Consider the following 16,874-nt stretch of genomic DNA (forward strand, 5'->3'; position numbering starts at 1 on the left):
CAACTACTTGCTTTCTGCAGCACCCCCTGTGGGACTCAGGAGCCCAGTTATATCACCCCTTGCCTGCAGAGCTGGCAGCTTCTCACACTTTTTTGAAACACCTTCCTTTGTAGAGTGTTCCCTCAGCCTCCTCTCCTCTCCTTGGGAGTCCTCTGGGCAGCAGCTGCTGCTGTCCCTGGTCTCTGAGCTGCCCCCACCCAAAAAGTGGTGCTTCCCAGAGGCACCATTTGCCTGCAGAGCTTATAGCCAGGGCTGCTGCACTAAACAGCTGTGCAAGCCTTTGGGAGGCAGAGACGTGAGAGGGCATCAGAGGGAGGGAAAGAAAGAAAGAAGGACAGAGGCCAGTGTTGCCTGACCATCATTCAAGGCACCCCAGGGTGCCACAGCACCCTGGCTGAAAACCACTGTCTTACAGCAAGTTTTGTTAATAATGCTGTATCCTGTACATTCCAGTACCACTGCAGTATGTCCACTGGTTTATTTGATTTTGAATTTCTTACTACTAAACCAGCTGTTGAGATTTTTTCCAAAGCATTCTCATTTACCATGAATAGTATTTAACTAAGTTTTACTCAGAGCAGAAAGTGAAATTAAGGAACCTAACTTAGTCATGGTCCTCAAATTCAATGGGACTACTGTGAGTAAAACTTAGCTGAATACCACCCAAAACCCTTAGGATGTCATTCATTCATATATATATATATATATATATATATATATATATATAGTCTTGCATATAGTCTGCAATGTGGAAAGAGGCCGGTATGAAAGAATTCCAGTTAAGCACAGACTGTCAAACAGTTATTCTGCCATATATACACACATTTAAGGTAACATACCTCAAATGGCTGATCCAGTGTAAAGTGTATGGTGCACGTGCAAGAAGGTGTATTGTTCCAGGACACATTTAAACACTTGTTGCAGGGACTACCTGGCTCTGTTCCTGTATAATCAATCTGCAGAGAAAGGACAGATAAAAATAAAAATAAAAAGAAGAAAAAAGTTTACTATAAAATACAAGAGAACCAAACCACAAACATAAAGCTGATTCACTGCTGAAGCCAAAATTGTTGACTACGGTAATCAGTAGATAATGCGTCAAATGTGGATCATGTTTTGAGGGCTGGCTATGCAGACAGTTTATGGTGGTGGCATCTAGGCCATAGCACACTTGAAGGCACTACAATAAACTATCTAAGTTTCTACATGACCAAACTGCAGAAGTCCAGAGAGATGCCTGCTTTGAGTCAGCCCCACTCTTTAGATTTCTATGAGAAAGCAAGGTTTATATGCTGTAAAATAAATAAGAAAATGTAGGTGTTTTATATCTATCTATCTGGTCCTGGGAATGCCACAAAGTTATTGGCAGGAACTTCAATAGCTGCCCAGTTTGGGGAAGAAAGCTTAGCTGGCACTTCACAATGGGATGATCTTTGGTGCAGTTCACTGCCTCTTGTCTAAATCTTCAAAACAGTTCCACATTTTAAGTGGAATAACTCCCAGACCTCATGACTTTACAGGAGCACCTGAGCTTGAGGGAAAAGATGTGGAACAAGTTGCCCATTCCTGGCTTAAAGAAGTCTCATTTTCACGCTTATCCCAAGATGCTTCTCTATGGGAAGCCGACACACCTGCAGTCTTGGAAGTACTGACAAAATCTCACCATTTGATAATTTATTTAAAATGAAAGCTTCACTTTTGTTTTCTGGTGTGGATATCAGGGCTACATTATTAGTGGAAAATAAGGAACTACACAAACAAGTTTTACCAAAAGAGGACAATATAAAACAGCAAGTCAATGGTACTTCCTAGTTTTGTCCTTAACACCTTAAACTCTTAAAATATTTGCAGTGGGTTTTTAATATTTTCAGAAACATTGACGGATACTCTGCTTAAATGATGATACTAAGAGGGGAGAAAACCTGTGCTGTACTGGACACAAGATTATGGTCCATTATATTTTTGTCCTAAAGGAAAACAAGGTCTCATTTTAGTAACCGTACTGGAGCTAGCAACATCTCAATATTGACAGATTTGCTTTGTATCCTTAAACATGGAAACAAAAGTGCTTATTTTTAGAAAGCTATTAACAGCGCACAGCGAGTAAGGGAGGACATTAAGTACATGTCAACCTTGTCTTTGGTTTTAAAGAAGTTCAGAGTTTAAAGATGAATATATCCCTTAATTAGAGACCAATACAGAGTATTTGTTCAGGACTACCATTATGAACTTACATCACATGAGATCTGTCCCCTATTTGTTTTCTATATATGTATTCAGTTTGAAGCAAAACAACTGTGTATTTAGTCCTAAAGAATAGTAAATTTACAAAAAAGAATTTTGAGACTGTTGTTCCATAGTCTCTCTTAACACACAAACCATCAATGTATACCATAGCAATGCTCCCCCTTTAAATGTTTGTTTGCCACAGCAATAATGTATGCTTGCTGCAGCAACAACAAAAAAAAGCACATTTAGCAATGTATCCAGGTTTTGGCCCAAGCTATAAAGACTAGATTAATTACAATACTTGAAGTCTGCACTGACAGAAAACTACCACTACATATGTGTATCTTTTTCTTCAACTTTGGCATATTCATTATGGGCTGTATCATGCACTGCACGTGTCAACTACCCTTTCCTATCCCTGTGCACAGCTCAAATCTGCTCCAGAAGGTCTCTTGGCCTTCAGAAGCAGATTTTGAGGATACTTGGAGTGGGGTGGGGGTGGGGAGGTTGCAGGGAAGAATGCCATTATACAAGCAAGCATGTCTAGAATCATACCTGAACTGCCAAAGGAATTTTGTTTAAATCCACTTCCCCATCTTATGATAAAGGATTCTTTTTGGGAGGAGTCACTTGAAAGCAAACCACCTTTTTTTTTTTTTTTTTGCAACAATCCAATCGAAAACAGAACCAATAGTACCTTCACCCCACCCTCCTCCGGACCATGTATTTTTAGCTCATGAAGCATTCTCCATCATCCATTTTTTTTCAAGCAATATGCCAAGTTTGGTTTTAAGAGTCTTGCTTCCCTTTCCTGAACATTTCTTGCATTTCAAGTCACCTTCGCAATTTTAAAATTAGAAGTGTTGGTGCCCATTTTGCGGCAAGGCCACTTCCCCTAAGCTCTACATTTTCCCATGAATTGCTACAGGCAGGAAATACTGGAGATGGGATGAAATTCATCCAAATCAAGAGCCACTGCAAGATACAAAGCAAGCCGCTGGGTGGAGTGGAGTTTGCCCAAGGGCTAATTTCTCAAGACACTGCTGTCCATTTGAGGCCCACAACAAGACTCTCAAATCAGAATACCAGAGAACTAATTAACATTACTGTGTGCAGCCAGAGAAGTATGTACCTGTCAATGCCTTTCTCAGGCTGCAATTATGTCAGTGTACAGAAATAATGCTGGGTGCATAGGTGCTAACCTGCCTAATTGCTGTACCCACTGACATAGTAACACACACAGAAAACTAGGGGTGGAAGAAATAGGAAGAACTGCAACTGTTTGTGAGTTCTTGAGATGATCAAACAGAATGATGCAGTTGTCGTTACTATACACTGATCAGCTACATCGAAGACAAAATAAGTCTCCTATAGGTTTCTATGCCTGTTGAATAGAATCAGGAGGTATTTGCCAAGACATTCATTGTGCATTTCTCCCTGAATTATACCTACAAGCACAACCCAAATAAAAAGGTGGGGAAGCCCTGCACCCATTATTGTAATACGTAAAAGGTTTTGTGCGGGTCTAGGACACAGTTCTGGTCAGCTGTCTGCATCTGGCCCACAATATTTCAGCTTTATTGGGGCCAAAGGTGCGGCTTTGTGGTTTGGACAGGAACATATGAATAGTCCTGCTGGATCAGGCTAAAGGGCCATCTAGTCCAATATCCTCTTTTCGTAATGGCCAACTAGATGCCTACAAGAAGTCCAAAAGCAGGACGTGACCACAACAGTATACTACCTCCGACGGTGGAGGGGGAACATAGCCAAAGTTGCTAGTAGCAACTATCCTCCATGATTTTGTTGAATCTTCTCTTCAAGCCATCACTACATCTTGTGGCAGCACTACATCCCACATCTTGTGGGAGCAAATTCTATAGTTTAACTTTGCACTCTTCGGTGTCTATTTGTGGGGGGCAAACCTTCCTTCTCAACTTGCATCAAAATACAAAGAGGATTTGTCTTAAGTGGCCCTTAAGAGTGGCTTTAATTCCTCTTGATTTTACCCCCCCCCTTATTTCAAAGAGTGCACTCTCCTGACATCAGTTCTTTTGCACTGTTGGTTTTACCCACACACCCCTTTGTCTTCTCACAGCCAGGCCTTATTTCTCCCTATTCATCCCTGCATTTCCCAATGTTTTTCCCCAGTCCCTGGCTACTTCTTGCTTCTCTTCTCCCTCCATCTCCCACACACATCTTCAGTACTTCCTTCTCGCTTAACCTGTACCATCTTCCTCCTGCATCAGCCAAGCTTTATCTACAACAGAGCTTGCCAAATCAGCATTTCAAAACACCAGGAACTTGGCAGTAAATGGCAAAGCCAGAGCTTAACCAAAATGAAATGACATAGAATGAACACAATAATGCATTTAAACATTAAAAAGTAGGAAAAATACTCAGTGAACTTTACTCAAGACACAACAACAATCTCCACCAAAATATACTTAAAGTGTACACGCAGACTCCAAAAATAATGACCACTCACAACTTAATAGCAGCTGGTGCAGGAAAAATAAAGTAGGAAAAACACCGAAGTTAATAACCCAGGGCTTGGCGAACCTGTGGCAGCTGTTGTCAGACTCCAGCTCTCACCAGCCCTAGCCAACATAGCCAATGGTGAGAGATGCTGGGAGCTATAGTACATCAACATCTGGTGAGTCACAGGTTCCCTACCTCTGTGATAAACCGAGAACCAAGTACAGTGCTTACTAGTCTTTCAGACAACAACTGGCAACAAACTGTAGGAGGTGTAGGGAGTCTTTGGCCCTCCAGATGTTGCTGAACTATAATGCCCATCATCCCTGGCCATTGGTCATGCTTGCTGGGGCTGATCATAGTTCCACAACTTCTGCAAGATCAAAGATTCCCCTGTCTGGGGAAAAGGCAGGGGGGGAAACAACTGCTCCTTTATAAAAAGTTAAGATCCAATTGCAGAAGCAGTTTTTATTTTCTCTTGTTTTGCATTCTATTTAATACACCAGTTATGTACATTGTTGCTCATTTCAATTTGTATGCATTTTGTCCATCTTAAATATGCGCTTTATGGAAACACTTCTGTTCTTTTGCATCCCTTGGATCAATTACATTTTGGAAATAGTCTCTGAAACTCCAATATGTTTTCTTAAACCAGAACTGCAAACAATGGTTACAAACTATCCAACTTGACCATCAAAGACCCATTTTCCTTTGAAACTCTTCTTCAGAGTAACAGCCGGGGGCGGGGGCAGTACAACCATAACAGTTTGTATGGAATTTTATGGAGGTTCCCTGTTCCACAGGAAGTTGCTATAGTTGAACGTTCCTATACACCTCACACACTTCTCAAACCCATAAAACAACTAGGAGCCACGAATTAGACAGGCCTTAGGTTGTTAGTAAAGGCTTTATTTGTGTAAGTGGTCCCCACACGCCTCTTTGTGTTTAGCGTACACATGCGCTGACCCATGCCCATGTAATATAAAACTCATCAGTGCCCAAGGTGCTTGCACTGCTAGTGTGCCAGCACATCACAGGTGTGGAACAGCACACATGATATGCCTGCCCAGGTAACAGCTTTACCTACACCCTGGACAAGTCTGCCCAAAATGACAGAAAACGTGAATCGGCCCCAAGTTCCCACAGGCACTGCAGCCACAAACCAGGCACCACCCGGAGGTTCTTGTCTACAATATCTGGGCACTGACAGAAGCTGTATCCCAACACCACCCAGAGACCACCAGGTTGGAGACAGATGCGCTACCTGGTGCCCTCGCCATCCTCAAGTTCTCTGCATCATCACCGCAAGCGCTTATTATTTCTTTCAAGGTGCTTGACGGTGCCATACCTGTGATGATGAAAAAAACTGCCCTATCCAGTTGGACGGCATATTTCTTCCACGTCGAAAGGGATAAAGTTGAAAGACATTTAAAGGATTTTTCTTTTTCTTTTTAAGGCTTCTATATAAGCCAAAATCAAAGTGTATTCGTTTCTTTGTTGCCATGCCACTCACTGGCTTATAATGTTCCACCCACGGCGCTTGCTCCCAAGAAGTGGGGGGCTGCCCCCTTCCCCCTCTGACAAGGGGGGCGTGCCCCCCAAAAGTGGGGTAACCCCCCCTCATTGCCTGCCTCCCCCGCCCCCGCCTACCTCGTACTCGCGGATGTTGTTGGAGGTGACGAAGATGCCGATGCCGATGGGGATGAAGATGAGGCCGATGACGAAGAAGGCGGGCAGGACGGTGCCGGCCGTGAGGATGGGCTGCCAGGCCGGCAGGCGCTGCTGCTTGAAGGCGGTGTTGTCGGGCTTTCGGCTCTTGACTCCGGCCCCGCCGGCCACGCTGACCCCGACCCCGGCTCCCCCCACGCCGCTGCTCCCGGGAACCTGCCCGTCCACCTCCTCCTTCGCGTTGAAGTTCATCGCCATGGAGAGTCCGGGCTTCTGGGTCGAGCGCTAAAGGGAGGCGAGGAGGAGGCGGCAGGAACTGGCACTACGGAACCACCACTCGCTCGGTATAAGAGCAGCTCGCACTGCGCTTGCGCAAGCACGCCGACGACGTCAACACAAAGTGGGGAGGGGTGGAATTCCGAACGCCGCCGCCGCCGCCAGCGACTCCTTCTGGGCATGCCCTCTCCCGCATCGCCCGCACGAAGGCTCCCTGCGCATGCGCGAACTTGCCGCGTCCCTCTCGACTCCGGAACGGAGTCTGGTTCCAGCTCCTCCTCCGCCCGGGTCTTGATAGGGTTAAAGAACCAGTGGGAGCGGCTTAACAAGTCGGACGGCCGGGAGCGATGGGGAGACACGCCTGCGTAGTAAGCATCGACTGGGTGGAAAAAAGGAGCGGACCCGCATGGAGCGTAATTGTGCTTGAGGATCATAGTGCGCAAGCAGAAACGCCTTGTTTGCATCAATAGTGTTGTTTGTAGTTTGCTTTTAACTCTTTTGGATAGTTTTACATTATTTTATCTACTGTTTTTCAAATTGAATAAAAGTATGATTACTGTGTCGTGTAAGTGATCTATGTAGGAAGCATATATTAATAATAACATAGTGGAAATATAAAATGAAGCCTTCGGGGGTTAGGAGGGACTAGTGAGTGTGGAGAAGCCATCTTGTCAGTCATCTTGTCGCTAGCCGGTATCTGTCACCTTTTAAATTTCACTAACTTTTGGCGAACGGAGATCAGTGCAGCAGATTTCAAAAAGCCACGGGATAAAAGAATACAGCTGCTTAAACAGAAAGGCATGGCAAAACCCCATAAAAGAGGGGAGTGAATGGCCCTTCCAAACATAGCGTTGGGGCGGTCATAGAGAAGGACCTGATTGCAGAAACACTTGACTTTAAGATCTTGGAAACATAGAGCTGATGATGCAAAACAAGCTGTCAGACGGTATACACTCCACAGATGTAGAAATGTATGAAGAACCTGGTGTTTTAGCCTGGATAGCTCAGTTGGTTAGAGTGTGGTGCTGATAACGCCAAGGTTGTAGCTTCGATCCCCATATTATTTATACTCCGCTCATCGGGTTGGGTTTCCCCAGCCACTCTGGGCGGCTGCATATTCTATCATCTCAGGGTCCCTTCCAACACCGCAGTTCTGTGATCCTATGCTTATCACTTTGGAATGAACTGAAGTTAGGCAAAATTTATCAGGACAGATTTATGGCGCCTATGGAAGACTGGATTAATCTTGGTTATAAAGCATGAATTGGTGCAGAACATACTGTAATACAGTTCTTTTTTAATCAATGCTCCCGATACATCTTAATGACAGAGAAAATAATGTGATGAAGAGCAGCCTTTCCCAGCAAACCACTCAACATTTGAGAAACCTCCCTTTATGCTTGACTATGTTTGTAGATTGAAATATATTACTCTAGGATTCTCTCACACCAGAATATATCCGGTACGTAAAACAACCATTTAGACACAACTCCAAATGAATCAATTTGTTAACATGCAGCCATTCAATAAAGAACAGGAAATGTTTCTACTCAAACTAGTGACTCATCATACCTATCTACTTCCTCTGTCTTGACCACCAGTCTTTCTTTTTCAACCTCGTCCATTCCCTCTAACTCCTCTCAACTCCTCTCTCTAATTCAGGGGTGGGAAACCTGTGGCATTCAGATATTGTTGGACTACAACTTCCATTACCCCTGACCATTACAGCCTTCCTGGCTGGGGCTGAGGGGAGCTAGAGTCCCATAGGCCAACCCCACCCACACCCCAACCCCTCTCTCATTCTAATTTCTGTCCTCTTCTCTTAATTTACTGTGTTACAGTGAGTTTGCTTTTCTATCATGCTGAATTTTGCAGAGAGAAAGAACAAAGGTGCTTCCCACCCCAAGTCTGCTTTGTCTATTTTCATCTCCCCCACTACAGGTGAAGCACATGCAGTTTAACTGATGCAGGACAAGGAAAGCATTCCTCCTCAATTTCCTTTGTGTCTTATTTCTAAAGTGGATTCAGAGGCACTTTATTGGAAATCAGTAAAGCCATAACACCAACTTTTTTGAAAGGATGGAAAGTTACACTGGCCTTCTACATCTGATTAGAGTCTTCAACTATCTTGCATCATACTGTATAAAATTAGGGCAGTTTCCAACGCGAGACGTGATAGATAACTCCAAGCCTCGCTCGCTGTAAGATGCTGGTCAACGTCACCAAATAATAACCAGAGAGGAATCTGTTTCACTAGCAACTCGCATAGCCTGAAGAAAAAACGCTCATCTTGGTGATGAAATAGGCATGCACGTGTCCTTGTTAAAATGACCTTTATCAGCATCTTAGGGCACAGGTGCCTTAAGGCACACTATGGGGAGAAAGACCAGCATAGTATAGCCGCTGTCCATGGGCTAAGTTGGGATATACAGCTCAGTCCACATCCTCCCTCAGCATTATAGTTCAGAGAATGGCACTAGCTCATTGGCTCCAGGTGTAAACACACTGCTGTAAGAATATTCGTGCTGTGTTATCTTTTCAGGAAAATATTGTGGGACAAGAAGAAGACGACATCATTAATAAAAATCCAAAGCAACTGAATCACAGGGATGGAGGGACTATGAATGTGTGGACGAGAATAGCAGTTGTTGCCTCAGCATCAAAAGATTACTGAAAAACAAAGTGTGCACGCAAAGAGATTGTTTTAAATTTTTATGATTTTCAAAGGAACAGAAAATTACAAGCAACTCGTTATGTACAAATCCAAACACTTCTGAAGTCTACCTGGAACCTGAAGTAGGAATTTCAAGGCAGGCAGGTTGGATTATTTATCTCACTAGGAAGTTGAATTCTACAACAAACTTGTCTGTTGTCCTCCTCCTGGCTTGTCCTTTTTCTTTAGGGGGAACTAAGTCTTCCTCATTTCATTGGCATTTACTTTCACAGACGTTAACTACAGGGCCACTGACTTCACATATTATATATCTAAAAATTTTTTAGGTGTACACCTAAGAATGTGAAGTGTGAATCATATTGTCACACAGCTACACTCAAGCAGCCAATCATGATTGGCTGCAGCTCCTTTTCAAATGTACACTTGCTGGCAAACCTGGGTTTCCTGCTGCTTAAATATTACCTGTTGGGTACTTTGCAGAAATATCCTGGCAACGTACTTGTACTGCAATTCAGTTCCATCTCTTTGTATGATCTAACATACAGTACACCTCAGTGTCTGCCCTCATACCATTTCTCCATGTCTGAAACTTTTTGTTCATCGTGGTGAGCTCCTTTCCCTTCATTTTATAAATGAACAAAAGTCCTTTTTCGCCACAACTTCCTACTTCCTTTTTCTCCTCATGTTGTCACAGCTTCTATCCCTTGATGTCAACAGATAACCTTTCTTTACCCTCATTCGCTACTGCTTTTATCAAACTCTTTCCCTCCCCTTTTGCTTACACCCTCTCTCCCTTGTTAACACAGTGTCTAGCTCTCCATGCTGGCTGGTACCATGAGAGGGGTTGATGGTTGCTAAATATGAATTATACCAACTGCCCTCACCTTGCTAGTGCATCTGGAGTAGCATTGATTAGCAGATAATGGAGGAATACCCCCCCCAGCTGTTTGTGAGTACCACATGCACCAATTCAATGTGCCTTACACTACCCAAGCTGTTCTGTCTAGAAGCCCCTAAATCACACGTCTTCTGTGTTTTGCACAGTACGGGTGCAAAATAGTATTGATACCCTTTCATATTCTTTCTATCAACACACTCCTTATTGCAGCTATATACAATTTCACATTCATTATACAGCATCATAGAAAGTCTGCAAATATGGGAACAATTTGAAACCAGAACTATTTTCAGAAGTAGTTTAATAATGTAGGGTTTATATCTCGGTGGAAAGGCATGTTTAAAAATAGATCATTAAAAAAAAAAAAATGCAGATACCACAGGATCTCCATGCAATTCCCACAATGTTTCACCAGTGTTGTTGACTCAGAGAAACTGTACTAATTTTGTGTTCCATCTAGAATATAGTATTGAGGTATAGAGGAGCACAGTCAAATAAGGCTAGGTTTTATGCTCCCAAATTGTGTGCTGCAAACTTGTGATTCAACTGGTGAAGCAGTTGGTAAATGATCTGCAGCCTGATACAATGCAGTTAGGTGTGCTTGAGGGCAGTGAAATTAAAAGGCTTTGGGTGCACAGGATTAACCGGATCAGTGTTTGGTTCACAAGGAAACAAGCATAAAAACCAATGTGAATGATCAGTAAGTTTCAGCATTAGCACCCTTTTCTAACACCAGGGTTAGAATTGGAACACCATATTACTGTTGCACACTTGTGAAAATTTATTTGTTACAGTGTAATTAAAAACGAACCTTTTTGGTACAGACATATATGTAAAAACACACAGTATATGAGCATGGCATAATAGAAATCAGTGTACAACATTTTAAAACAATTATTCAGTTTAATACTGTTTCAAGGCTTTGGTTTGTTGGTGTTCAGTTTTGTATTAAAACCACAGCACAGTGCAAAAACAAAAAAACCATACTATAATACTATCCCACAGAGCAGTCTTTAGGGCAATTAATCTCACAGTCACATTATGGCTAGGAAACGTGGCAAAGTTTTCTAAAAGGTGCCATTATTGAGGTCAAGTCAACATTTTTATAAACTCCAATAAAAAATATACAAACCGGCACTCTGAAATCTTTGACAGTGTATTCTACTACCAAATGTGCCGCAGACCACCAAAGTCAGATTTGGCAAAAAAACCAACAACAACCACAAAATGTCTTTCATTACAAATTGTATTATAAAAATAAATTACGTAGGAAACACCAAACAAAAAGCACACATGATTCAAAGGCTTTGCAAAATTAAAGAGTAAAATTGGCACAGAAGACGTTCTCTTTCCACCTAATTTCCAAAGATCAAACTTTTTTTTAATGGATCTGCACACACAAAAAGTCAGATTCTGATGGAAGGAATAAAATACTTCCACGAGCAATCAGTAGCAGGTAAGATCACAGGGAATGAGGTGGTGCTTCAGCAGTGATCCAACCAAGTGGTGTGGAGGAGAAGTGCAAGTACATAGGATGGAGCTTGCATGGCATCTCATCTTGAGTTCATGCGTAACTGATGGATGATGATGCTCTCTAAAAGGGAAAAGAAACATAGCAAAGCATAGACTGTTACCATGAGAATACATGAAAGGTCTATGAGGACCCACACTGTTAAATCTTTAATCCCATCAACAGCTTAGCTACATTACAGAAACTTCAAAGTGCCACTTCAAACAAGAAAGACAGAACAGAACTACTCATATCAAGATAGCCAAAGAAGAGATTAGAATTAGCAGTATAATTGAGGGCACTCTATCCCCATCTACAATACATTTTGGAAAGCTGTTTGCCTGCCATGCTGTTGGATGCCTCTTAAGATATCACAAACAAATTTTGCATAATGTTCCTTGAGATCAAGGAACAGGTTTTCGCCTACGTTTGGATTCAACTGGACGCCATTTTGAATCAAGACGATGGGACTGAACCTTTCAAAACTGCATGGATTTCAACCACTAATTTCAAAGCCACACTGATTTCATTGGTTTCTTAGAATTCCTGAGCACTGCTGGGTACGAAGCTGCTTGTCATATGTAAATGGAAGGAGCATAATCCAGCCCACTCATTCTCAAGAGTATTTCTGCAGAGCACTGTACAGCTCTCCCTCCTCTCTCCACCATCTGTGCACTCAACCAGTGAGGGAGCCAATTAATATGAACTGAAGGTTCCCATATCCCCTGCCATCTGTTCCCTTTACTCAGCATAAGTTCCTCATGGTCACATGTAAATTGTATTGGGCAAAGGACAAACCTCCCATTCTTCCAATGGTCCCTTGTACCAGTTATAATCACATAGGAAATGGGAGTAGGAAACAGCTCTACTGAGACTTAACTGGGATCCTCCATATTTAGGCACCACACCAAGAGAGGATGGGATCATGTCTTTAGCTTTTAAAATAATTTTTAATTCAGAAATTCATACAATTTCAGATCTTATTTACATCACAGATATAAAGCCCCCTTTCTCACATTAAAGTGAAAACACTTTCTGTTGTGGACATCTTGAAAGCAGAGTCCAATCCATTAACACATCGATTTTCTTCGAAATTATTTATTGTGCTGCCCAAAAATGCCAATAGCTGCCATCCACTCTTGAGCTTCAGAAATCATCTTTTGCCACCAGCAGGCTAATATTACTTGTTGTGGGAGTTACATAAAAAGGAAACACTTTCTTTTCCTTAGGAACTAACTATAGTTTGGTTAAAAGAAACACTCCTGTATCTAAAAGTAGTTATTTTTAAAAATTTATCTTATGAATTCTCTTTTCCCAGTATGCTTCCACTTTGAGACCTCCTCACTTATCTATTTAAAAAGCAAACAAACCTCTGCTTCAAATACTTCCAGCACTTACTTACATATCTTTTAGTTGGAAGTGTAGTATCCCTATATCATAACATTTATTTTAATTACACTTAGGTCCTACTGATATTTAACATGAAAGATTAGTTGTGACCAACATGAAGTCCCATTGAAATAAATGAGAACTAATATTGGGTGCAATCTTGTATCCACTTACCTGGGCGTAAGCTCCCTTAAATTCAATGGTACTTACTTCTGAGTAATGAAAACTGCATTGTCCGTCTGGTTCCAACCCATATAGTTTTCTTTTTAAAAACTGAGCAGGGACTGAGAGTTTGGTCCTTTCTGCAGTTCCAAACTGCAGTTGGTAATAGCAAATTTAAGGTTTCCCAACTTGTGTCTTTCTACAAGATAATTAGCTTCATCATGATGCTATATACAGTTTCGATTCGGGGAGGGGGTTTAGTTCTCTATATGGCAAATTTTCTTCTATATAACTTTTTTAAAAAGCTAATTCTAATATATTAAGTCATCTGTGCATTCTAGTGTAGGTCTCTCTCCATAAGAAGGGAGATATTTTGTTGGATGCAAAGATGACTATAAAAGGGATGATAGAAATTGACTGCTTCAAAACAGTGAATAAGCCAAAAACTAATTTCAAGTTCTACAAGCCTTCTACAGAAAAAAACTATTTACTACCAAATATAGCCACAGGGTACGGATATTTGAACAGGCAAGACAGATTCTGATCCTTAAGTACTAGGAAAGTGAGCCCCGTTAAACAGAGGAGACTTCTGAATAAACATGCAGAGTTTGGGTTCTTTAGATCAAAGTCAAGAAGCTTCATAAAACCAGACACATGTATCTGAATATTTCTCCTTTTCAGGTAGCTACATTTGATGCTAAATATTCCACTGAACAAAGGCTCTATAACCTGAAGTACTCAAGGAATCAAATTATAGGGATGCATTGATAGTCCCCATTCTGTTCATTGTTTCTCCTAGTTTAATTTTGAGAATTTATTAAACTGATTTGCAAATGTATAAATTTGCAGCCATTTTTGGCTTGTATATAATCCCCAATCCTACCCTGGCTATGCTTCTTCTTCTTTACTTATTTTTTAAAAAACAAGCTACCTATGTGCACAAGCCGAAACGTGTATTAGTTAAATCACAGCAACAACAGAAATAAATAAACAAATAAACTAATCATGATCTTTAAAAGAATGAGCTATTCTAGAAGACTACCACTAGATGGCACTACTCTAATTTAACTTAAACAGCAATTGGTCCCTAGCATGCTTGGAAATAGCCATCAAAAATCTTGAAGGTTATTTACCAGGTTGCCATTACTGAGTGTTTTGAAAAAAGGAACCTACAATTTATACCCATATTTGCTCTTTTATAACAGATACAATAGCACACAATTGTTCAGTATCCAATTATAATAAGTAATAGCCCTGAGATCACACACAATAAGGCTCATACTGAACAGTTTGCATAAGGCTTAAGTATCATTAAATCCTAGTGATTAAATTATAATTTTAAATTAGATCTCTTTACAACTGAGATTATTGTGTGCAAAAGGCGATATCTTTGTAGGGCCCTGTGACAAAATGCATAATATTTTGGCTGCCACTCAGTTTGTTTAACTAAAATCCTTATCTGACTAGAACCTTTGTAGAGCATATCTCCCTCCACCCTTCCTGTAAACAGGTGAAATTAAATCCAAATGAACTGCTATTTGGCTTTGTAAATTGTTGACTACTACTCATTTGGAAATTTTATGTATCCCCAAAACTGAACATAGATAAAATAGTAAGATGATTTTAAAATGAAGTCAACTTTTACAAGTGCGAACTATTCGCTCAAGCTCTTCTTAAAGATCAGTCAAGATTAAGGGACTCACACTGATCTGGGAAAGAAAGAACATTATTCCCAATGAAAATAAGCCCCAAAAGAAGATCCAGCTGCCAGCAAATGACAGCTCCGATCCAACCCAGGAACATCAGCAGCAGATAAGCAATAAAAAGCATGTAAGAGGTCTTTTAAAAACAACCCTTACTGTAGTAGCCTGTGCTACAAGCCAGTTAAAACACAGGAGCGTGTTAGTTTACAATGCAAGTGTGATGTCCTTACATTGTAATCAAAATGACCCTAAACTCTGATAATCTCAAAAGAGTACCTCAGCGGATGAGCAGTGTATTTAGTCCATCAAGCCTCAAGTTAATATAAGGCACTGAGAGTACTGAAGTAACAGCAATAGCTGAAAAAATGATCTAGACAGTGTCCGGTGACCAAATTTCCATTTAAAGCAGTCTGATTTTGCTCAGATGGCTCTTGCACACGCGTACCAGTTTATGTAATCCTGAAAGCAGAAATAATATGCATTGTTTTGGCACCCAGTGAAATATTTAGTGATTGCATGCTCAGTTTCCTCCTCCTTATGCAGGCAGGCTTTTCTGTACATGAAATCATGCAATCTTCCCTCCTCAGAGCAGGAGAATAGCTTTCTCCTATTTGCACAGCACCACCGTAGGCTGGGCAGGAGCAGTGAATATAGGCGGTTAAGAAGCAAAGTCATGGGAGAATAGTGTTCAGGCTTCTCAGCCTGGCATGATCTGGTCCTTTATAATCAGCATCCCTCTTTCTCTAACAGGGATGGGGAACCTGCAGACTGCCAGATATTATTGGACTACAACTCCCATCACCTCGACCGCTGGCCATGCTAGCTGGGGCTGATGGGAAGTCCAACAACATCTGGTGGGCCACAAGGTCTCTGCTCTTGCTTCATGAAAAGTCAGCTCCCACACTGTGTCAACGTGCAAGCCAGAAACAGATCCTAGGAGTGGCGACATGGATAGAAACTTTTCAAATGACTGGGTGTAGGAAGCAGGGTTTAGTCACCACCTGAATGCACTTCTTTCCTATTTCCCATGTAAGTGAATGGCTGCCATTCACTCCTATGGATAAAGAAAAGCTTTGCTTGAGCTTAACACTGCCTGGGACAGGATGTGTCACTGTAATATACAAGCCACATATACCTGACTCATTCTAATAAGGGGCATTTTGCTGCTGATGTAGGTAAAAGCCCATTCCTGGATTCTTTCACTCTGTCACACTTTATTTTCTGAACCAGAAACAAACATGAAGGTGGGAGGAGAGGGGAAGATGGAGGTAGAAGTGAGTTATTCCCCCCCTTTTTTTGGAGGAGGAGGAGGAGGAGGAGGAGGAGGAGGAGGAGGAAGGATTGCAGTAATCATTTGTACACACTTTGTCATTCCTTCCATTCATTGCATTAAGAAAATTCTGGCATAAAGCAGCATTCTCTCTGCTCCTGGCTGGAGAGACAGAAAAGCAGCTGGCTCTGCCACAGCCTTACCACAGAAGGGAAAAGTGGAAAGCATTGTTAAGTCAGCTATTGTGTGCACCCGTGAGGAGGGAAGGCAGGAAAAAGAGAGAGAAAACCTCCTCCAAGCTTGGCACTTGGTTGGCGCTGGCTAAGACAGGTTGTGTCATTGTAATATACAAGCCTCACATCCCTCACTCCTTCTCATAATGGGCATTTGCTATTGATGTAGGTAAAGGCTAGACAAGTAAACCGAAATGTCAGCGAAGATCTGTGGCACCTCAAAGACCAAAAAAAAAAAAGCCCCAAACATTTATTGTAGCATAAGCTTTTTGTAGGTCAGAGCACAATTTGATGAAGTAGTGCCTGCCTGGCCCCATGAAAGCGTCCGCCACGGATAAAGGTGCCTCGGGGCTGCAACAAACTAATCCAGCTGCCCACCTGGAATCT

The 16,874-nt window shown here is 41.8% G+C and overlaps 2 protein-coding genes across 6 annotated transcripts in view; both read right to left on the minus strand.

Annotated features, from left to right (window-relative positions):
• TMEM30A (transmembrane protein 30A) overlaps positions 1 to 6,764 on the minus strand; it is a 93,107-nt gene extending 86,343 nt beyond the window's left edge. The window contains exons 1-2 of one of the 2 annotated variants that reach the window (XM_081857316.1): positions 6,355 to 6,764; positions 840 to 956 (exon numbers count right to left, since the gene is read on the minus strand). In XM_081857316.1, coding sequence (XP_081713442.1) covers positions 840 to 956; positions 6,355 to 6,630 — 393 coding nt within the window. In that variant the 5' untranslated portion in view covers positions 6,631 to 6,764. The remainder of the gene's footprint in view (positions 1 to 839; positions 957 to 6,354) is intronic. The other variant, XM_081857315.1, reaches the window with a different exon arrangement.
• A 2,571-nt stretch (positions 6,765 to 9,335) lies between these two features.
• Positions 9,336 to 16,874, minus strand: part of FILIP1 (filamin A interacting protein 1) — an 89,363-nt gene continuing 81,824 nt past the window's right edge. For all 4 annotated transcript variants that reach the window (XM_081856838.1, XM_081856837.1, XM_081856839.1 and 1 more), the window contains one exon: positions 9,336 to 11,814. Coding sequence is in view for 1 of the 4 variants with exons in the window: in XM_081856840.1 (XP_081712966.1) it covers positions 11,774 to 11,814 (41 nt within the window). In the remaining 3 variants the exon portion in view is untranslated. The remainder of the gene's footprint in view (positions 11,815 to 16,874) is intronic.

The sequence above is a fragment of the Podarcis erhardii genome, assembly GCF_964252035.2.
Source record: "Podarcis erhardii genome assembly, chromosome: 3".
Taxonomy (NCBI): domain Eukaryota; kingdom Metazoa; phylum Chordata; class Lepidosauria; order Squamata; family Lacertidae; genus Podarcis; species Podarcis erhardii.